Here is a 22,945-nt window from a genome sequence, read left to right as displayed (position 1 = left end):
CTTGATTTTGGCAATCAAAATAAAGAGCCAAAAATGTCATCAACAAATACTGCACAAATAATTTTTGTTCTGAGGAGAGCAATTTGCTCTTCTTAGTGCAGGGGGTTCCCAACCAGTGGGTCGCGACCCCCTGAGGGGTCGCAAAGCCTTGGCAGAGGATTCGTGAAACCTTGTTAGAAGTAGCTTGGGATAACATTAATTTTATTTCATCAATTACATTTTTATGCTCTTACATTTTTTTTGTTTCGGTGCAAAGCAAAACGTGTGCTACGTTAGTTCAATGCCATTAGGTGATATTATGGGTGTATGTATGCGTGCCTGTGAGTGAATGTGTATGTGTCTGCAACTGTATGTATGTGTGTACTAGTGAGTAGCAAATATGTGAGTGCACGCACATGTACGTATGCTTGTGTGTCTGTTTAGCTGTGATTAAGTGTGTGTGTGCTCTCTGTCGACACGTGAGTCACATGTCTGTTGCTGATTGGTGGACGACGAATCGCGCGACTGGCCACGCTCCCTTCCCTCCCAGTACTTACTCCATCATTACTCTACCTGCACCCCCCACGAGTAGTCAGTGTAAGATCTACAGTTGCCAAAGCGTTCATTATTCAAAATTTTTATTTTATTTTAACAAGGAGATAAGTAAGCAGTAGAGGTGAGTTGTGTCCATGGCTAAATGGCGCAGATACTCAGAATGCTACCTCAACATTGGCTTCACCATTGTGCTCGCCAACAACGGCATCGAGAAACCACAGTGTGTTTTGTGCCATGCTGTCCTGAGTGCAAAGTCAATGAAACCATCAAAACTCAAGCGTCATCTCGAGATGAAACATCCAGAACATGCAAAGAAGGGTTTCGATTTCTTCAAACGGCATGAACGGTGTCTTAAAAGCCAAAAAATCGATAGAAGTGGTTCGTTTCAGCAGCAGAGTGCAGCCGTAGTGGAAGCTTCGTATGATATTGCATTCGAAATTGCTAAACAAAAAAAGCCTTAAATGATTGGAGAAACACTTCTTAAACCCTGCATGATGAAAGCAGTAAATCTTATTTTTGGAGAAGCCAGTGCAAAGAAGATGCAGCAAGCATCCCTGTCAAATAATACTATACAGGGGGCGCATTTCTAAAATGTCTATGGATGTGAAGGAACAGGTTTTGACTGAAATCAAGGGTTCCCCTTTGTTCTCCTTTCAGCTCGACGAGTCAACAGATGTAAGTTCATGTTCTCAGTTGCTTGTCTTCGTGAGATACATTCATTCAGGTGACATCAAAGACGAATTCTTATTCTGCAGTGCACTTGAAACCACAACACAAGCTGATGATGTCATGGAAAAAGTTTCAACTTTTTTTCAAGACGAAGATCTTCAATGGGAAAACGTGTGTGGGGTTTGTATGGATGGGGCACCAGCTATGCTGGGATCGAAATCAGGATTCCAGTTGAGAGTGAAGAAGCTAGCACCTCAAGCAAAGGGCATCCACTGCATGATTCACCGATATGCTCTCGCCAGTAAGACTCTCCCTGCCTCTCTGCAGGAAGTGCTTGAATCTGTAATCAAAATTGTAAATTATGTGAAGACTCAAGCACTCAACACTCACCTGTTCAAAGAGCTATGCAAAGACATGAATGCTGATCACGAAGTCCTTCTCTTCTACACAGCAGTACGTTGGTTGTTGAGAGGAAATGTTATTAATCATGTCTTTGAAATGAAAGATGAAATAAAGCTGTTCCTGGAGACTCAAGAAAGGAAAGATCTTGTAGCTCGCTTCGAAGATGAAGCATGGAATAAAAGGGTTGCGTACCTAGCTGACATTTTTGACCAGCTGAACAAGCTCAATTTGAAGCTTCAAGGAAGGGAAACACATGTTCTCCTTTTTCAAGATAGTCTTCGAGCCTTTGTTTCCAAACTGCAGAACTGGCATCGGAAAACCAATCTTGGAAACATCGCTATGTTTGAAAGACTTTCTGGAGTGACGGATGAGTCTCAGATCCAACTGGATCAGTTCCTCAAGGATGAGATTACCGAACATCTTCAGTCTCTAGAAAAGGAAGTTGAGCGTTACTTCCCTGAGCTATCACAGGAACAGGAGGCCCCGGTAAGGAACCCATTTTGTACTGAACTTGATGTATCCAGCATCCCAGATGATATCCAAGATGAATTTCTGGATCTAAGGAACGACTCTTCAGCTCGTGATCTCTTCAAGGTGAAATCCGTGACTCAGTTCTGGTGCGCTATGTATCAGTCATACTCCAAAGTCAGCATGATAGCTTTACGTGTCCTTGTTCCATTTGCTTCTACCTACTTGTGTAAGGCAGGATTTTCCACTCTTGTCAATATAAAAACAAAGAATAGGAACAGATTGGATGTTGGAGATGACATGAGACTGGCTCTAACAAATGCTCGGCCACAAATTTCAAAGCTTGCTGCTGAAATGCAACATCAGGCATCTCACTAGCTGGGTTGAATAGCTGTTCAAACCTATGTTAATATTATTTAAAGAAATAATATGTTCTTTTTTTGAATTCAGGTTGGACCAATGTGATTTAATTTGCTAATAAATAATTACAGAATTTTTAAATATTTTTCTTAGATGTTTCTTTCCCTCTCCTTCACAGTAAATAAAAGAAAAATTAAGCTGCTGATAGTAAGCCCAAAGTAAGGGGGTCACATGGGTTTCAAACTTTTAGGTAAGGGGTCATGAATGCCAAAAGGTTGGGAACTCCTATCTTAGTGCTTTAGAAAGAACAATCTTCAGCTATCCTTGTATTTATTAAAATGATGAGAACTGCCCTTGAAATTACAGATCAGTTAGTATTACTTTTATAATTGGAAAAAAATTTATTGTGTGGCAAATGAAGTTTTACAAAATAATACAGTAAAATATGATTTAAAAAACAACAGCTTGAATTTACCAATTTACATAGTAGTTCATGGATCCATGCAGTCTGGTAAAGGCTTTTTATATGAACAAGATACCTTGAGGAATGGTCTTGTGGAATACTCTATCTCATCAATAAGAATTATAGATCTGCAAGATTATACACTGCAGATTTAAAGTATACCCAAATAAGCACCAGTTACCACTGAGTATGATCCAGAAATTTAGAAATAGGCTACTGTAAAGGTAAAATATATGAAAAGAGAACCTACCCATTCAGAGCTGGTAAAGAGTAAGTAAAATGGCAACAGGAGAAAATTCACATCCAGAAGAAGAGACAACCAGAACAAGAAAAAATGTGCTACAAAAGTAAGTGGGGTAGTCCACATGACTCCTCCAACAGATTATGGAAGTGAAGTGCAAGAAAGAGTAAGGTGTCAGATTCAGTGAGGACTTGAAAGAGTCAATGTTAATCAACATCCAAAGAAGCAGAGACTAAACAGATGGTAGCATGAACCACAAAAAGAAGCAGAGTGGGGTCAATAGTTTGTGGATGGGATAAAAATACTTCTGAACAGAGTGAGATTATTTAGAAATGGAAGGAAAAAAATCTGGGAAGAATCAATGGTATGCACATATCTCCTATGGTCAGAGACAAAAAAATAAGAGGTAGGACCTTGGTGAAAGATGTTATAAAGAACAGAGAGAACAAATGGTCAAGTGTCTCTCTGGTGATTGACAAAGGTTTGATTGATTGATTGATTTAGTGTTTTATGGCACAAAGCAGCGAGGCTATCTGCACCAGACATTCGGTAAAAATGTAAAAAAATAAATAAATAAATGTAGTAATAGACATAAATGGAAATGAAGGTAAAACAAAAAGTATAAAACCAATGTTGACACCTAGTCTACAATGTTAAGATAGAAGGCAGAGTATAAGAAGTTGTAAGGTATTTACTCTAGCAAAAAGGTAATGGTCATAACCCGCCAGGAAGATTAACAGGTAAGTTCAAGAACCACCGTCAGTCACCTCAAGTTGGTCTTTCCAGTCCTGGTTCCAGGTTATGTCATAGCAACCAGTATCAAAATGTAAAAGAATAGAAGTTTTAAAAGATACATAGCAAAATTGTAACAATGAGTAGCCAAATGTCCAGTAAAAAGATAAAGTCAAGTAAATGGAGTAAAATTTGTAAAAGTAAATGAAGGTAAAAACAAAACAGCAATTAAAACAGAAAATGGCATAAAAACCAATGGTGACATCCAGTCTTCAAAGTTGTAAAATATTTACTCGAGCAAAATGGTAATGATCATAACCCGCCAGGAAGACTAACAGGTAAGTTCAAGAACCACCGTCAATCACCTGAAGTTGGCCTTTCCAGTCCTGGTTCTGGATTATGTGTCATAGCAGCTATTATCAAAATGTAAAAGAATAAAAGTTTTAAAAGACACTCCGCAAAATCGTAATAATGAGTAGCCAAATGTCCAGTAAAAAGATAAAAGTCAAGTAAATAGAGTAAAATTTGTAAAAGTAATTGAAGATAAAAGCAAAACGGCAATTAAAACAGAAAATGGCGTAAAAACCAATGTTGACATCCAGTCAACAAAGTTGTAAAGGACTACCTGTAGCAGAATGGTAATGATCATAACCCGCCAGGAAGACTAACAGGTAAGTATAAAAACCACCGTCAGTCACCTGAAGTTGGTCTTTCCAGTCCTGGTTCCGGGTTATGAGTCAATATGGCCAGTACTAAAAAGTTGAGTAGTAAAAGTGTGAAATGATATGCAGCAAAAGTATAATAACAACTCGCCAGGACGACTAACGAGTAGTTCAAACAGTAGCGTTAGTCACCTGAAGTTGGCCTTTCCAGTCCTGGTGTCAAGTTATTTAATGTTCTGGCCATTGTCCAATGTCAAATTGAAGGAGAGACATTAAAACTGTAAAAAAGAACCACAATTAAAATGGTGTAATGAATAAATATGCAACACTTAAATGAGATTAAAAAGGTTAATGGCCATTAAAAAATTAAAAACATTATCAAGGTGGACAGAGTCACCATCACCAATAACTCTGTCCAATGTTACAGATTGACCCTGGGAAAAAATATGTTTAAAATATTTCCGTCGTTGAGAATTGTAACGATGGCAAGAAAGTAAAACGTGGCTGATAGTGATTTGAGTGTTACACAAACTACACATTGGTGCATCAGTTCCAGATAAAAGAAAATGATGAGTTAAAAAACTGTGACCAATGCGTAGTCTAGTTAGAACAACTTCCTCCTTCCGAACATTACGAAAGCTAGATGGCCAAAGTCCAATTTTGGGTTTGATTTGAAAAAGTTTGTTGTCACGTTGCTCATTCCAAGTGGACTGCCAGCTGGCACGGAGCCGAGCCTTGAAGACAACACCATAGTCCATGCGGAATAGGCATAGGAGTGATGGTGCTGAAGCAGACATATTTAGCTGCCATGTCTGCAAGCTCGTTCCCGCAAATACCAACATGGCCTGGTATCCAGAAAAACTGGATTGAGGTAGCTGCTAATGAGAAATGGGCCAGTCGGTTTCGAATATCAGCGAGAATAGGATGTGAGCTAACTTGTAGCGATTACAAGGCAAGTATAGAACTAAGCGAATCAGTATAAATAGTGCAGTTGGAGTACTGCTCAGCTGCAATATGATCCAGGGCAAGAGATATGGCATACAGTTCAGCAGTGAACACAGAAGCTGTAGAAGAGATTCTGCACGCAACTACTGACCCATAGCAAACCATAGCAGAGCCCACTGAATTACCTGATTTGGAACCATCTGTATAAATGGGAACTGAATGATTGTTTGAAAGATATTCATTGAATAAAAGACTGTACTTCCAATCTGGAGTATCTGCCTTTTTTACGTGACTGAAAGAAAAGTCACATTTGGGGGCTGTAATAAGCCATGGTGGGATGGGCCGACCTGTGGAATCTGCAATGTTATCCAAGGACAGACCCAATTCATCCAATTGCTCCCGGATGCGAAGGCCAAACGGAGCAATGACAGATCGTCTGTTCTGAAAAAGTACTGCCCACCAAGGAAGGAAAACACATTTCCAGGTGGGATGCTTTGGTAAGGAATGAAGTTTCGAAGTATATTGTAAAGATAGTTGCAAACGGCGAAGGTGTAGAGAAGGTTCATAAGATTCAATGTATATACTTTGAACTGGAGAGGTACGGAAAGCCCCAGTGCAGAGTCGAAGTCCTTGGTGATGAACGGGGTCCAGCATCTTTAAGGCCGAGGGTCTGGCAGAGCCATAGACCATTGATCTATAATCGAGTTTCGATCTAATAAGAGCACGATATACCTTTAACATTCAACAGCGATCTGCCCCCCAACTGGTAGAAGAGAGAACACGGAGGATGTTCAGTGCTCTTGTGCATTTGACTCGAAGCTGCTTTAAGTGTGGTATAAAGGTCAGTTTACGATCAAAGATAAGCCCCAAGAACTTGGTCTCCGGAACCACTGGCAGCAAAACTTCACCGATATGAAGTTCAGGATCAGGGTGAATACCCCGTCGACGGCAAAAGTGCAGGCATACAGTTTTGGAGAGAGAGAAATTAAAGCCGTTCGCCAGAGTCCACTTCCGTACACAATTGAGGGCGGTTTGTAGTTGCCGCTCAATATATCTCATGTTTGACGACTGACATGAGATGTGAAAGTCGTCGACATACAGCCCATTCGCAACAGTGAGAGGGAGTTGTTTAGTGATGGCATTTATCTTTATACTGAAGAGTGTAACACTCAATACACAGCCTTGAGGGACTCCAAGTTCCTGTACAAAAGAACGGGAAAGTGTCGAACCCACACGAACTTGGAATCTCCTGTCCATTAAAAAATTTTTAATAAACATGGGTAGATGGCCACGTAACCCATATGTATGGAGGTCTCGCAAAACACCATACCTCCATGTTGTGTCGTAAGCCTTCTCTATGTCAAAGAATATTGATACAAGATGTTGGTGGTTGAGAAAGGCTTCTCTGATAGATGTTTCAAGACGAATTAGGTGGTCTGTGGTGGAGTGCTGTCGACAGAACCCACACTGGGTGGACGAGAGGAGGTTGTTTGATTCAAGGAACCAAACAAGACGAGCATTAACCATCCTTTCTAATGTCTTACAGAGACAGCTCGTCTAAGCAATTGGACGGTAGGTTGAAGGAATCTTGGGATCTTTCCCTGGCTTAGAGAAAGGTAAAATAATAGCCTGGCGCCAGGCATCAGGAAAAACACTCTCCTGCCAGATCCGGTTGAAAACAATCAGAAGGACATCAAGAGAAGCAGGAGATAGATGGTGCAGCATGTCATAATGAATATCATCAGGTCCAACAGACGTACTGGCAGACCGATGAAGGGCCATTTTTAATTCCACCAGGGTAAAGGGACAATTATAGTCAAAGAAACAGTCAGTTCGAAAGGAAAGAGGTGATCACTCTGCCCGAGTCTTGATGGCCAGGAAGATAGAGGAACAAGCAGAAGTGCTAGATACCCGGCAAAAGCTTTCACCTAGAGTGTTAGCGATGTTCCGAACATCAGTCACCTCCTGACCATCAGAGAGTAAGATCGAGAGGGGGATAGAATTGTAGTGTCCATTAACCTTTCGAATCCTGTCCCATATGATCTTGAAACTGGTGGTAGAAGATATACTGGTTGTGAACTTAATCCAAGATTCCTTCTGGCTGTGACGTCTTACCCACCTAGCATGTGCACAGGCCCGTTGGAAAGCAACCCGGTTTGAAAGTGTGGGATATCTACGAAAAGTATCCCAGGCCCGCTTTTGAGCCTTCCGTGCTAAGTGGCAAGCAGGATTCTACCACGGACGAGGATATCGTGGAAAACGTGTCAAGGTTTTAGGAATACACTGAGCAGCTGCATGTGTAATACAGTCAGTTACCGCTGCTACACAGTCATCTATTGATAGCTGATTTACGATGGCAGGATCAAGTTCTGCGAGAGCAGTGAAAGTGGACCAGTCTGCCTGATCCAGCTTCCACCGGAGCACGCGGGTAGGGTGGCATCGACCATGGCCAGTCTCTCTCACAAGGATCGGAAAATGATCACTGCCTAGTGGATTACTGTCAACCCTCCATGAAAAAATGGGAGAATAATGAAGGGGAGCAAACTGAGAGATCAATAGCGGTAAAGGACTGACTAGGTGCATGAAAGTAAGTGGAAGAACTAGTATTCAAAAGAGAAAGATTGTGATCAGAGAGCATCCGCTCTACAGATCGGCCCCTCCCATCAATAATTGCACTTCCCCAGAGGGGATGATGTCCATTAAAATCCCCTAGGATTAGAAATGGAGATGGCAATTGTTCAACGAGAGCATCAAGATCTGATTGATCATATGTCTTTCCAGGGGACAGGTAGAGAGAACAAACAGTGATGGTATGACCCAAGGAAACACGGATGGCTACAGCCTCCAAGGGTGTGTTGAGTGACAAAGACAGGGTGGGCACGTGTTGATCAACCAACAGTGCCACCCCTCCATGTACTCGACCATCACACAACCTGTCATTTCTGTACAGAGAAAACTGCCGAATGGAGACAGTATCAGCAGTTTTGAGAAATGTTTCTTGTAAAGAAAGACAAACAGGATGGTAGGAAGCAATCAGCATTTTGATATCATCCAGATTAGAACGTAAACCTCGAAAGTTCCATTGTATCAAGGTGGCCATTTTTAAGAACGGGTAGGTGAAGTGGCTGGAGAACCCTTCGGTTTACGACCACGTCTTTTTTCTTTACTGTCTTTAGTCGGAGGAGGTCTATCAACCTCCATGGATCCTGCTCTGTGTCGGGTGGGCAGGTTTTTGTTATTAGAAGGGGAATCCAGTGACTGAGGACACGAACGAATAATTGTTTTGTCTCTTGTGGTGGGAGAAAAAGATGTATCAGAAGAAATGCCTGTATTTGAAACTGAAGGACGTGGATCTTGAGGTTTGTTGGAAGGTATGGGAGGAACAGAGATAGGTGTGGAAGTCGATTCATCAACCTTTTTAACCACGGAGGTCAAAAGGCTTTTCATTTGTTTTGAAAACGATTCTCTTGGAGGCACAGAGAGATCTGTCTGCACTCCCACTGTAGTTGTGGAATGAAGTGCAGCAGCATATGTCCAAGATGGAGTTGTGGACAGCAATTTCCGAGCCTCAGGATAACTAATGTTATGTGTCGTTTTCAAACGCTGCACCTCTTTTTCCTCCAACCATTTTGGGCAAGAATGAAAGTAAGAGGGGTGAGAACCATTGCAGCTTACGCAATGTGGGTTCATGTCACAGTCATAGGCATCGTGGTCTTTGCCTCCACAACGAGCACATGTCAGGAAACCACGACAGGATGTCTTTGAGTGGCCGAATCTCTGACATTGGAAACATCGAAGAGGGTTTGGTATGTATGGCCCGAACCCTGCAAATGAGATAACCTGCCTTGATGGTGGCAGGTGCACGTGGTGAAGTAAATGTTAAAACGAGGGTATTTGTTGGCAGTGTAATTCCATCTTTGCGGTAGAGATGCCTCACTGCAGAAACTCCTTGAGTGGAGAGACCAGCGAGAATCTCTGACTCGAACGTTCTTCAAATCCCTTTCAACAATAACTCCTTGTGAAGAATTCAAGGTAGCATGGGGTGTAACCTCAATAGGTATATCCCCAATTGCCTTTGAATTCAAGAGGAGTTCACTGTGTTGGGATGTGGATGTTTCAACCAATATGTCACCAGATCGAAGTTTCTTTACTGATTTTGGAGAGCCAGCAAGTCCCTCTAGTCCCTTTTGAATAAAAAAATGGGACATTTGCCCTAAAGGTTTTCGAAAGAGAATGTAATATAAGAAAATGAGGTACGTGTGTTACTGATGTTGAAGATTGCTGTTCTGAGTATTCAAGATGTGGTCGCTTACCCATTGACTGTTTTTTTACAATTTTATTTAAATTTTTAGAGGATCCATAGGAAAAAAAAAATTTCGGTACCCACTGACCCCACCCACCATGGAGCCCTACAAGGGGACGCACTACAAAGTCACGCAAGGACAATGCAGCAACGCCAGGGTTTCGTGAGCACTATACCCAAACACCAGCATCAGGCACAATGTCCACAACACCCGTTGAGAACTTCCAACACTGGTACTTGGTTGACTCTAGCCCAAGTGGACCAGCCGATTGACCCAAGGGGGGCCACCCAAAGGCCGCCCGTCTACAGGAATTCGAGGCCAAAGTGGTGTGTTAGGGTTGGACCCCTCAACCACCAGGATCCTCTCCTCCCCTTCACGGGTCGCCACGCACGGCAAACACGTGGGTGGATGTTTAGATCCCAGAGAAGGTAACCAGATAGAACAGAACCTTCCCTGGGAGGTCCCCTCACCATGTACAGGAATCCACACCGAGGGGGTTTGACAAAGGAGATAGCTGAAAAGATGACTGTATGTATCATAAAAAATGACTACAGCCATCCTAAAAAATCTAAAATTCCTTGTACTGACAAAGTTCTAAGAGGTGGACTTGAAGAGACAATATGTTGTGATGCCAAGGATCCAAATTAACATGAGAGCTGTAATATGCACACAATCTTATAAGGTGACATCTGGAAACAGAAGACTTAGACAGGAAAAAGAGGAATAACCACTATAGGTAGTTTTGTCAAATCACCAAGTGATGCCTTTGGGCATGGAAGGAGAAATGCTGAAGACAAGAGATTCAAATCAAGGATCCAGAGAACTTGCTGTTCACGTAAATGTCTCATATAAGCATAATCTAATGGTATATGGGATTCCATGAAAGACCAATTCTCCATAAGAGAGAAAACCTCCTGCACAGTGAGTTAAGGAGACAATATGGCATGGAGAACCTATTGCTATATTTCTCTTACAATAAGCTTAGAAGGCTCAGCCCTGCAAACATGCAAATGTAAAACACACAAATAAAATAAAAACAAAACAGGCGTGAACTGTGCTTCCTTCAAGACAAACCAACAAACTCAGATGCGTCACCTCCCAAATGAGGAAAAATGGATTGCTGCAGGAAGCTTTCCAGACATCCATTTCAGTCACCTCAAGACCTGAAGTGAAAGGCTACAATAAGATGAAAAACTCCCAATGGGTAAATGAAAGAAGACAAGAAATCAACTGAGACACAAAGGATGCAAGACCTGACACCTACCTACAGATTCTCTTGGAACCATTAAAATATAGGAAGAAAACCTGAAAAAGGTAAGAAACCTATCCAATAGTGATTGTAGTAAATAGGGTCAATGTTGGCAAAAAATAAGATCCCTTAGAGTAAGATAACGGGAACAAGAAACACTGGAGAAGGAGAGCAAAAAAAAGAAAGTTAAAGCTCTCTGAAAGAAATACCAGTACTCAATGGCTGATCATAAATGGAGGTCAAAGATCCATAAACCACACAAAACAGACCCTACTAACTCTACACTGAGCCTACAGTACAATCACCACAAAGACTGATAGTGCCTAAGTCTACAAGTGTTAGAACAACAGATGGGATTAGGAATGGAAAGTGGCAATAGAGACAAAAGGAAGCAGGAGAATGGGAGACAGAAAGAGGCAAAGAAGGAGCACAGGAAAGATAGTAAACTAGTGAGGATAAGGCATAACATTGACATGCAGCCTCAGTATATCACACTAGCAATACAAGCATACCAATAAAATCATACAGGAAGATGAAAGGAGCCAGAAAAAGGCATAGGCAATATAAGGAAGGCAAAGCAAATGAGTAACAAGGGCACCACATCCTAACTAACTCTAGCAAAAGATTAATCAAGATGTGGAAATGCTAAGGAAGATAAACATGCCTCTGTAGAAAAGATAAGTGAACAAGCATCCATCAAAAAGCCTATGGGGTAGGGAGTGATGGATTGCCACAGAAAGAAGGCTAAAGAACAAAAATAATGAAAAAGGGCAGTGTGTTTAAAGTTTAAAGAGTGATACATCCCTGGAACAGATAATACATCCCTAAGAGTTATGAAGAAGGTTAATGATTGAATATGTGAGCTAACTGCTACTATTTTTTGTAAATCTTGAATAATAAGCAGGTATTAGAGGAGTGGAAATTAGCTAATGCCACCCTTCTTTTCAAGAGAGATAATAAAAATTGAACCATTAGTTTTATATCAGTTGTGGTTAATGTTTTGGAAAGTCTGATAAAAAAAAATCCTTTGCAAAACCATTTACCAAAGTTCAGAATTTTATTGGATAGTAAACACTAAGGGAAATTCTTGCCTTACAAATCATTTGACATTATAAGGAAAAGTTACTGCTTATGTAGATTTGGGTTATCTGAATTTTCAGAAGGCATATGACAAGGTGCCACATAAATGGCTTTCAGAAAAAATTAACTTTATACATATGGGGGTCAGTTAGCAATTTGGATAGAAAAATGGATGGGCAGAAAAAAATTATAGGGCTGTAACAAATGGAGTTCTGTCCAACTAGACTGATGTTGCAAGTGGTACACCTCAGGTCTCAGTCTTAAGAACACTGATCTTTTCAATTTTCAACAATCACATGGATGAAGAAATAGTCAATAAATTACTCAAATTTGCTGATGATACTAAGATATTGGGTGTTGCTGGGTGTAAAGAGGATGCTGTTGTTTTACAAAATGATATAGATCACTTAATAAACTGGACAAATAAATGGCAGATGGATTTTAATTGAGAAAAATGTGAGATATTGCATGTGGGTTATCATCATTTGAATTATAATTTGGATTGGAGTAACCTTAATAATGTTATGAAAGAAAGGGATCTTGGTGTAATAGTTGAACAGTCTCTTAAGCCATCCAAGAAGTGTGCTGTTGCCAGTGATAGGGCAAATTGAATTTTAGGATATATCTACAGAAATACAGAATACCAAAGAGGCTATGGTATCATTGTATAGATCACATTTGGTATCCTGTGTTCAGTTTTAGGCTCCATACATTAGGAAAGAGTAAATCATTGGAAAAGGTTCAGAGGAGGATTACTAGAATAATGCCTGAGATAGAGGGATTATCATACAAGGAGAGATTGAGATTTCTCAAATTGTTTTCTCTTGAAAAAAAGAAGTAGAAGGGAATCTGATTGAAATGTTTAAGATTGTGATTGAGATGAATTGATAGTGCTGATGCATCAACTTTTTCATACTTAACAGAACATAAATTTTGGCACGGTAAGAATTTTCAGATAAGAGAGTTTTATTTTTCTAATAGGGTGGTTGGCCTTTGGAATGGGTTACCTTCAGATGTAGAGACAGTAAATTTAAAAGAGTTTAGAACAAAGCTTGACAGGTACATCAATGATAAGGCCTGGCTTTTAAAGTTTTATTTTTTGTTTAAGTTAATTTAGTTCAGAGTGTGGAACAGCTTAAATGGACCAATAGGTCCCATGTTGTCCCAAAACATTGTTAAATTGTTACCAGTAAATTTCAGTTGTCATTACAAGTTTGTCATTAAGTGTCCATAACAGGATGTTTTCATTACATCACTAGTAGGCTCTCTTCTTTTCAATTTTGCTGATGGCCAAAGCAAGAAATTGGTTAACAAAAGAACTATAGGTGTAGGAAATGAAACATTGGCATCTAAGGAGGGCCAAAGTTGGAAGAGAATCAAATTTGCCAGGTGTATGTGCCTGCTAAGACCAAGTGGAAACTAAGTGGTATTCAGAAACATGCTCATCCAGAAAAGATTTCACAATTAAAGTACTAATTTTGACCTATTTTGATACACTGAGAGCCAATGGAACTCTGGAAAAAGAACACAAATAATATCAAAATGAATATAAGCAGATTCATGAGTAACTTGCATCATCTTCTATTGGTTTTACATGAAACCTATCATGACCTGTCCTACAATGAGAACAGTAGAACTAAGGAAGACAAATATAAATGTTAGCACAGTAGAAATTATCTTCAGATAAAACAGTTTTATTTTTCTAACATGGTTGTTACCTTTTGAAATGGGTTGACTTCAGATATTATGAAGGCAGTAAATTTAAGTGAGTATTAGAGAAAGCTTGATGACTATAAACATTATAAACACTGGTTTTAAAATCTCTTTTTTTTCAATTTATTTATTTAATAGTTTTATTTTTGAGGGTAGGACAGCTTAGATAGACCAACAGGTTTTTTGTTGTCCCAAAACATTGTTATTAGTTGTTTATTTTCGTGACAATGGATTTCACTGTAATTTTGATTAACTGATTGGTTTACATGAAACTAATCAACATATTTGTTGCTTATAGGTATTCAATTAAGTATTCCAGCTCTACAGTCATCTTAAAATGGAAGATATTATTTTGCCAAAAATATCATCTGATAATACAGTCATGTGAAAAAGTTAGGACACCCTATGAAAGCCTGTGTATTTTTGTAACATTTCTGGATATATAGATATTTAATCTCAATTTTAACAATACTGAGAGATTATAGGAATATAACTAAACCATTAAAACTGAAAAAAAGACTTTTCAAGATCTTCTGTAAATGTAATTCTACAAAAAATGCATATTCTAACTGAGGAAAAAGTTAGGTCACCCCCACATTTATTCCCATTTAAAATGGCTCAACTCACACACAGGTGTATCACACCAGGTGCACATAATTAGAAGATTGTTACTCAGCATTGTGAATGAGACTTGCCCTATTTAAACCTCAGACATTTAGTTTGGTGTGCTCTTGACTGTTGAAGTGAGAGTGAGCGCCATGGTGAGAGCAAAAGAGCTATCTGAGGCCTTCAGAAAGAAAATTGCAGCAGCTTATGAGTCTGATAAGGGATTTAAAAAGATGCCAAAATATTTTGAAATCAGCCATTCCACTATCCGAAAAATAATCAACAAGTGGAGGGCTTTTAAAACAACTGCCAACATGCCCAGGTCTGGTCGTCCAAGCAAGTTCACCCTGAGAGCAGACCGCAAGATGCTAAAAGAGGTCTCCAAACACCCTAACATGTCATTACGGGACCTACAGCAGGCTCTGGCTACTGTTGATGTGAAAGTGCATGCCTCTACAATCAGAAAGAGATTGCACAAGTTTAACTTCTATGGGAGGTGTGCAAGGAGGAAACCTTTGCTCTCTAAGAGAAAAATCAAGGCCAGACTGAAGTTTGCCAGAGAGAATGTGGACAAAGACCAGGACTTCTGGAATAATGTTCTTTGAACAGATGAGTCCAAAATTGAATTATTTGGACACCAGAACAGAGGACATGTTTGGTGTAAACCAAATACAGCATTCCAGGAAAAGAACCTCATACTAACCGTGAAGCATGGAGGTGGAGGTGTCAAGGTTTGGGGCTGCTTTGCTGCAGCAGGACCTGGACAGCTCACAATCATAGAATCCACTATGAATTCTACTGTGTATCAGAGGGTGCTTGAGAATCATGTGAGACTATCTGTACGAAAATTAAAACTGATGCAGAACTGGACCCTGCAACACGACAATGACCCAAAACATACCAGTAAATCCACTGGCTGAAAACTAAGAAATGAAGAGTCATGAAATAGCCGAGTCAAAGCCCAGATCTTAATCCCATTGAGATGCTGTGGGGTGACTTGAAATGGGCTGTACATGCAAGAAACCCCTCAAACATCTCACAGCTGAAAGAATTCTACATTGAGGAGTGGGGCAAACTTTCTTCAAACTTATGTCAGAGACTGGTAGATAACTACAAGAAGCGTCTCACTGCAGTTATTTCAGCCAAAGGGGGAAACACTAGCTATTAAGGGGTAGGGTGTCCTAACTTTTTCCTCAGTTAGAATATGCATTTTTGTAGAATTACATTTACAGAAGATCTTGAAAAGTATTTTCTTCAGTTTTAATTGTTTAGTTATATTCCTATAATCTCTCAGTATTGTTGAAATTGATATTAAATATCTATATATCTAAAAATGTTACACAAATACACAGGCTTTCATAGGGTGTCCTAACTTTTTCACATGACTGTAAGTCTTTCAATAAAAACTATCTCACATCAAACCTTCTTAAAAATATGAGTTTAGAAAATTGACTTGTATTTAAAAAAATAGTTGACACAGTCTGGAAAAGCAGAAATTTGTTTGGGTGTTATACATGTGAAATACACAAACTTGGGGTATTTAAGTGGCTTAGATCCTCATAACTAATGATCCTCTCCTGAGATCAACAATTCTAAACAAATGTTTTATTGTAATTTGAGTGATCTATTATATCTCAGTGAAAGAAACTTTTAAAATACTAAGTATAAATGTAATGATGTTTTTCACTAACGATTCCATAAATACAGTGTGTACATAAAAATGAGAGAATATTGATCATGACCACTACTTTTCATTCTTCAGTAATATCAAAACATTGGAAAACCAAAAATTAATGCTCTGGAACAGAGTCCAAATTTTAGGATTTCCTCAAATGAAACTGTCCCTAATAGAAATATTCACCTGCAACAATTTTTACACACTCCCTTGGATAATAAGCAATGAAAATGCCAACATATTTGTGAACAGTAATTTCTTATTAAAAGTAATGAGGAAATGTTTTTAAAATATAACACCCATCCTCTGAACAGATATCTAGTAGTTATGAAAAATAACTTTTTAAAAACAGAATTAAAAGTATTAATTTTACAAATACAAATAAGATTTTTGTTCATATATACAGTAATATGTACTGCAAGTGAAAAATGTATGATACAATAAAATATAAAGAAATTGTACCTCAATCCTTTTCAAATAATCTTTAGGCAAAGAGTCCAGACACAAGTTAAGATAACTGTTATTTTCTAATAATTTCTTGCCAATATGAGCAGCAATTTCTAAATCCTTGTTCTTCTCTTCTAGTTCTTTCTTCAGCTGATTTATTTCAGCCTGCAGATCCATAATGTATTTCCTACTTTTGAAATCCTGAAACACAGATATTGTCAAATATTTTACATGAAACCATTTATTTCAAGTTAATAACCAAATGCTATCAAAACCTTAAACATTTGCATATTTTTGAAATATGAGGTGGTTGTAACACCATAATGGATATTTTGAACAATTAGTGGGAGAAGCCATGTGATTTATGTAGATACAATATCTGTATACATGTATAAAGAATTATATAAATTATATTACATTGGTTTCTCAAAACAGAAATGGAATAATCACTATAACACCTGCCTATAACACTCTAACATTGGAATAATTATTTTTAATAAATTGGTTGCCGTGTGACCCTCCAGTGGTTCACAGATCACAATATTGAAAATATAGTTTCTTTGTAGCATTTGACTCTGGAATATTGCAAATGTTTCTTGAAACTTCAGGATTTTAGCAGGTGGATTTAATATAATGCAGCAGTAAATGTGTTAACAATTTCATTACTACTTACATCCTAACGATAATGCTGAATACTGCAGCACATGGCTTTTCCCAAGGAATTATTACTGGGTTATGGTGACAGATTCACATTTTCATAAAACCCCATAACCAGTAATAGCTCTGAAACAGTATTTGTTGAAGTTTATGCATATTCTGACCTTGAGCAATTGACTACAATTCCAATTTGTTAGAACTTTCCAACGAATTTGCTAAAATCTTGTGTAGGCACTTAAACAGTATGTCCTGAGATATGAAACAGTATTGCAGCCATTTTGATGGTATAGCTCTACCACTATGTTCTGTTCTAAAATTAACTTGTTCTTGTGCCATCCACTGCTAATAATAGAATTATGGTTGCAGGCTTTATCCTGCACATACATCAGGCATTGGCAAATTCTGGATGCCAAGATGCCATGGTGACAAAATTTTATTGGGCTGTGGCGAAACAGAACTGGAATTTAGAACAGTTTTGCACTCTTGAAAGTCTTGAATTATTTTCATGTTTTTTGAGTTCTGAATCAAATTTTGTTTCTAGAATTTTAATTGTGGATTCAGTATTTCATTTTTTTTTTTTCAAGAATGGAGCACTGCAGTTGAACAACACATTACTAAAGTTGTCTCTTTTTTTTCTCAATCCAACTAATTAGCACATCTTTAGGCTCATGCAGGGGCAAAAGGCAATTGGTTCATGCAATACTATTAAGTCGTTGTAGATATCATGTGATTATTAGCATGCATTTGTTGCTGTGAAGGTAAATAAATATGTACTAGTACTTCAATTATCCATGCTGGTTCAGAAAAAGCAAAAAAAAAATTCCACATAACAGAAACAGCAGATAATCAAGGCATCATTGTATCTCAATAGTTAGCCTACTGTTTAATCTATATACAAATTCTCAATGTTTAAGTTCCTTGTTTTAACTTAGAATCTTTTAATTATCTGTTAATCACATTATCATGAAAAAATTAAAAAGTTGTCACATTAATTATCATAAAAACCAAGTTTTGGTTGGTCAACCAGTCAACCATGCTTGATTTCTCTGAATTTGTGAGTTACACAAGTCCAATACCAATTTTTCTCCTATAATAGTTCCCCTTTTGATTGCCTGCACCCATTTTAGTTGAAGTTAATTGCTAACATTGGTGTAAGTAGTTCCTAAGTTTCATACATTTCCTACTACAAACACTGAAGTGCATTCCCCCTATCAATGCCTGTGAAAAATAAGACACTAGTGCGAACATCTATGCTTGGGAATTATTATGAAAAAGCATTTCTTAAAATAGACTGAAGATGCTAATTATTTGTAGTAAAAAAGGGCAATGCATAACTGAACAATAACCCAACATACCCTAAAAATAAACCTGTAGTTAAAGGACACCTGCTATGTAGCAAAGAACAGCAGACAACAACGAAAGTTGAGTAAAATCTTTCAGAAATTTTGTATACTATGTTTTTAATTACTCATAAAATAAAGTTAACTAATTAACAAATAGTTTTTATTCCTGTCTTAACAACTAAAAGTAAAAGAGGCAAGACTAGACTTGAAAAGGCCAACTTACAATTGGAATGCACACCAGATCTGATTCTGGATGTAAAAACCCTGGATATATTGCACTATATTTGAACTTTTACAACTAAAATTAACTTCTGAGTAACAATGTTTCCTAAACATGTAAGTTATTGTCTAGAATTGTAATGGCACAATTATTTTCAGAAAATCTGGGGAAAAGAAAAAACCTTGGATAATCAAGAATCAAAAATAAATTACTAGTGTAGCCCACATTTCCTATTACAAACCACAATGAGGTTAGATTAGGCACATCTGGCTCCTGAGTTTTTGGGCTGTCTCCTAGATCTAAAAATATTTGTCAATGCCTGAATTACACACAACTCTAATATGCATATATGGAATCCTCTAGTGCCATTTCCAGAAATCATGAAAATGCACTTGCAATAAACCATTATGCAAGAATGTAAAATTTATTACCAATATATCACACAGTTTGTACTACACTGTCCAGATACACATACTCATTTAAACTGTATAATTATAATACTGAAAAGGAAGGTGCAAAATATTTTGAAGGCAACCAAGTATGATAATATATCACAATACTTTCAAAAACTTCAATCTTAACTGTTTCATAAAACTCATAAAAGTTTGGTAATTATAAGCTAGCAAATTATCTGTTTTTAAAAATCACAAAGATTATTTAAACTTATTAACATAATTATCAAATAAATATATAATTTTTGAATAAACTACATCAAGCCATAATAAATTTATTCTTTTCTTGATGTCAAAACTGAAAATTATACCCATGTGTTGAAAAGTTTAAAAGCATATTTTTCTACCATTAAATGACTAAAAAACATTTTTTAAAAACCTATATAAATAACAGACTACTTTGTGGTGAATAGAGGACAACCTGAGAACTGCATATTGCAAATTATTACTACATCAGGCATGATATTCATGAAACTTTGTAGAATGGATGGCAACTGCCTGTTGTGGAGACACTTGTGTAGAGGATGACATTTCAAAAATTCTTCTGCTAGATCTAAAGACGAAAAGCAGAAGACTTTCAAAACGTCATCCTCAACACTAGTGTCTCCACAACAGGCAGTTGCCGTCCATTCTACAAAGTTTCGTCACGGGTACTCAGCCTAAACAATCTATCAAAGAATAAACATGATATTGTTTGTCAACTTCTCTTGTACAGGGTTAATGATAGATTGAAATTCCCTGTTGCCATGAAGCCAATTTAACTTCAGCGGCTAGTAGCAAATCCAAGTATAATTTGGGCTTATGTATCTTGCTTATAAAAAAATTCACAATTCCAACATCAAGACATAATTTTTTTTTTTATTTACCATGTTTTGCTATAGTTTAAACAATAAATACTGCTTTCATAGAAAAACAAGTTCATTATTTACTTATCAACAATTATAAATCCATGTTACTGTCAGTCATTAAAAAAAGTAATGGTTAAGCTAAAGTGACCAAATATTGATTATGAGAAAAACTTTATTATGGTTTGTAAAAACAATCATGCACATAAACCAAAATATAAAAACTACAGGAATTTAAGGTAGGTTAATAAATAAATTATAGTTTGCAGTCATTTTCAAAACTCCATAAATTCAGGAAGGTGAACTTCATTGAGTTCACTTAAGCTTAATTTTTAAAATATGCAACTTAATATGCGTGTAACATTAACATGAAGTATTGAAGAATAACAAAAAGTGAAAAGGTTCGTACTGATTCTTAATCATAACCTGAATAACCATGAATCATCACGAGATAATCAGAAAACCAAAAAACAATGACACTTACAGCAGTGAAGCCAAATTCAATATAGTACGGCTGCACATAAGCAATTTCAAACATGTTAAACTATTATATTTACACTAATACTAGTCTATACTCATAATCAAATCAACTTCATCTCAGTCACATTTTGACACAACGTTCTTTACACTGATTCCTTGAGATCTGAGAAAAACAATTTAGTATTGGAATGTCAAAATGAAAACAACTTACAAACGCACAAACTTTTAATTTCTTATCTTAATTAAACTGCATTTTTGTTAATTATATCATTAACAACAAAGCCAAAGCTATTGGATTATAACATTTATAACATATAAGCATAATAATAATGAAAACTAACCTTTTATTAATATTAAATATTCTCATACGAAAAGTTTCACTTTAAGTTTCCACCACATATTTTCAAAATTTGCCACAACTAGCCTAACGCCATCTCTAAATATACAATATTGCGTACTTCTTTATTAGAATTTATTTTTCTGCGTCAAAAATGTGTTTGTTAACGCCTAATTAGCCCTTTATTATTGTTTGTTTGTTCGGAATTAAGCAGTTAGCTACACAGTGTGGTATCTGTGCTTTTCCCAGCACGGGTATCAAAATCCGGTTTTTAGCGTTGTACGTCCTCAGACATACGGCTAAATATTTTATTTCATGTTCTGGCCTTTAATGCCATGCGTTCTTATATTTTCTGTCACAATAACTTAATTTGCTCTATTTATTATTTTGTCCATATATATTGTTTACTATTAATCATATATACACTTTTGAGACTATCCGTACAAACTGATGCACTTTTTACTTTTGTTGGGCCTGGCATGGCCTAGCGCGTTAAGGCGTGCGCTTCGTAATCTGAGGGTCGCGGGTTCGCGCCAAACATGCTCGCCCTCCCAGCCGTGGGGGCGTTATAATGTTTCGGTCAATCCCACTATTCGTTGGTAAAAGAGTAGCCCAAGAGTTGGCGGTGAGTGGTGACTAACAAACAAAACTTTACTTTTGTCATAATTTTATATTTACTTTTTAGTCGTATGCTCGCGGAACAAATTCCAGTTAAATTGGTAGTTATTCATTCAATAACAGTATTCGTTTGTTTGTTTTTGGAATTTCGCACAAAGCTACTCGAGGGCTATCTGTGCTAGCCGTTCCTAATTTAGTAGTGTAAGACTAGAGGGAAGGCAACTAGTCATTACAACCCACCGCCAACTCTTGGGCTACTCTTTTACCAACGAATAGTGGGATTGAACGTCACATTATAACGCCCCCACGGCTGGGAGGGCGAGCATGTTTGGCGCGGCTCGGGCGCGAACCCGCGACCCTCAGCTTACGCCTTAACGCGCTAGGCCATGCCAGGCCAACAGTATTCAACACAATACATTGTAATTATTAACAATACCTTATTTTTATGAAAAGTGTTATTTTAACGTGTTCTTTCATTGCGGAGTTCTATTTCGATTATTAGATAAAGACGATGTCAGTTTTTTTCCAGGTGATTATAATAAATTATCTTTCAAAATGAAAAAAAAAAAGATTAATGTTTAAAATGCACAATAAACTTTATTTGGTCAACGGCCAAAATTAAAACATTCTACATATTTCGGTTGTTTTGTGTCATCTACTAAACATCTAACACTACTTTTCCCACAAAGTATACAAACTATAATGGGTTACTCCTGAAGGTAAATTCACATTCTAACAAGCGAATATTCTAGGTGGACTTGCTTTAAAGAGACACGAGATCGAAGGCTTAAAAAACAGACAAATATTGATGTTGTTTGTATTTCTGAGACTCTTTTTATTACTGCGTATATATTTCAAATTTCCTGGATCTTCATCAAAATAATCAGAGTGCTTAAATAATAGGGACTACAGATCGAGGCATAGCCTTAATAATAAAGCAACATTAACTATCACTCAGATGACTTTCGCCACTACGAATGAGTAATACAGTTTTAACTATGGCCGGTATCTACCGCTCTCCATCGAGGACTGTATATAATACCTACTACAGAACATGGACAATCATAATAAGCAATATCTAGTGATAAGAGATCTCAACAGTAAACGTAAAGATTATGGGTGTAATATTACTAAAAAAAAATGTTTTATTGTTAAACTTCAACATTGTTAAATGACGGTATGCCTACACATTTTTGTAATGCAACCAATAAATGTAATATCCTCGATTTGCATATTAATTTGAAAAACTAAGTCATGAGGTTTCACATTTTCAAGTCGGACAGACAGTCAATAACAAAGCAAAATGACTAAAATACATAACTCTATTGGACGAACGGATTCCAAATTCCGTCAGAACTACTTCCTCACGACTGTCTAATATTGATAAATATTGTTAAACAATAACTGAGTTATTTATGATGACGAGAAACAGCATTGAAGTAA

The 22,945-nt window shown here is 37.4% G+C and overlaps 1 protein-coding gene across 2 annotated transcripts in view; it reads right to left on the bottom strand.

The window, feature by feature from the left end:
• Positions 1 to 21,000, bottom strand: part of LOC143253146 (protein Spindly-B-like) — a 68,795-nt gene extending 47,795 nt beyond the window's left edge. The window contains exons 1-2 of one of the 2 annotated variants that reach the window (XM_076506487.1): positions 20,889 to 21,000; positions 16,566 to 16,751 (exon numbers count right to left, since the gene is read on the bottom strand). In XM_076506487.1, the coding sequence (XP_076362602.1) occupies positions 16,566 to 16,727 (162 nt within the window). In that variant the 5' untranslated portion in view covers positions 16,728 to 16,751; positions 20,889 to 21,000. Of the gene's footprint in view, positions 1 to 16,565; positions 16,752 to 20,551; positions 20,733 to 20,888 lie in introns of those variants that run through there. The other variant, XM_076506486.1, reaches the window with a different exon arrangement.
• Between the last annotated feature and the right edge of the window lie 1,945 nt (positions 21,001 to 22,945).

This window comes from Tachypleus tridentatus, chromosome 6 (assembly GCF_004210375.1).
Source record: "Tachypleus tridentatus isolate NWPU-2018 chromosome 6, ASM421037v1, whole genome shotgun sequence".
NCBI lineage: Eukaryota > Metazoa > Arthropoda > Merostomata > Xiphosura > Limulidae > Tachypleus > Tachypleus tridentatus.
The sequence above is the reverse complement of the archived record's forward strand: the minus strand, read 5'-3'. Positions and strand labels throughout refer to the sequence as shown.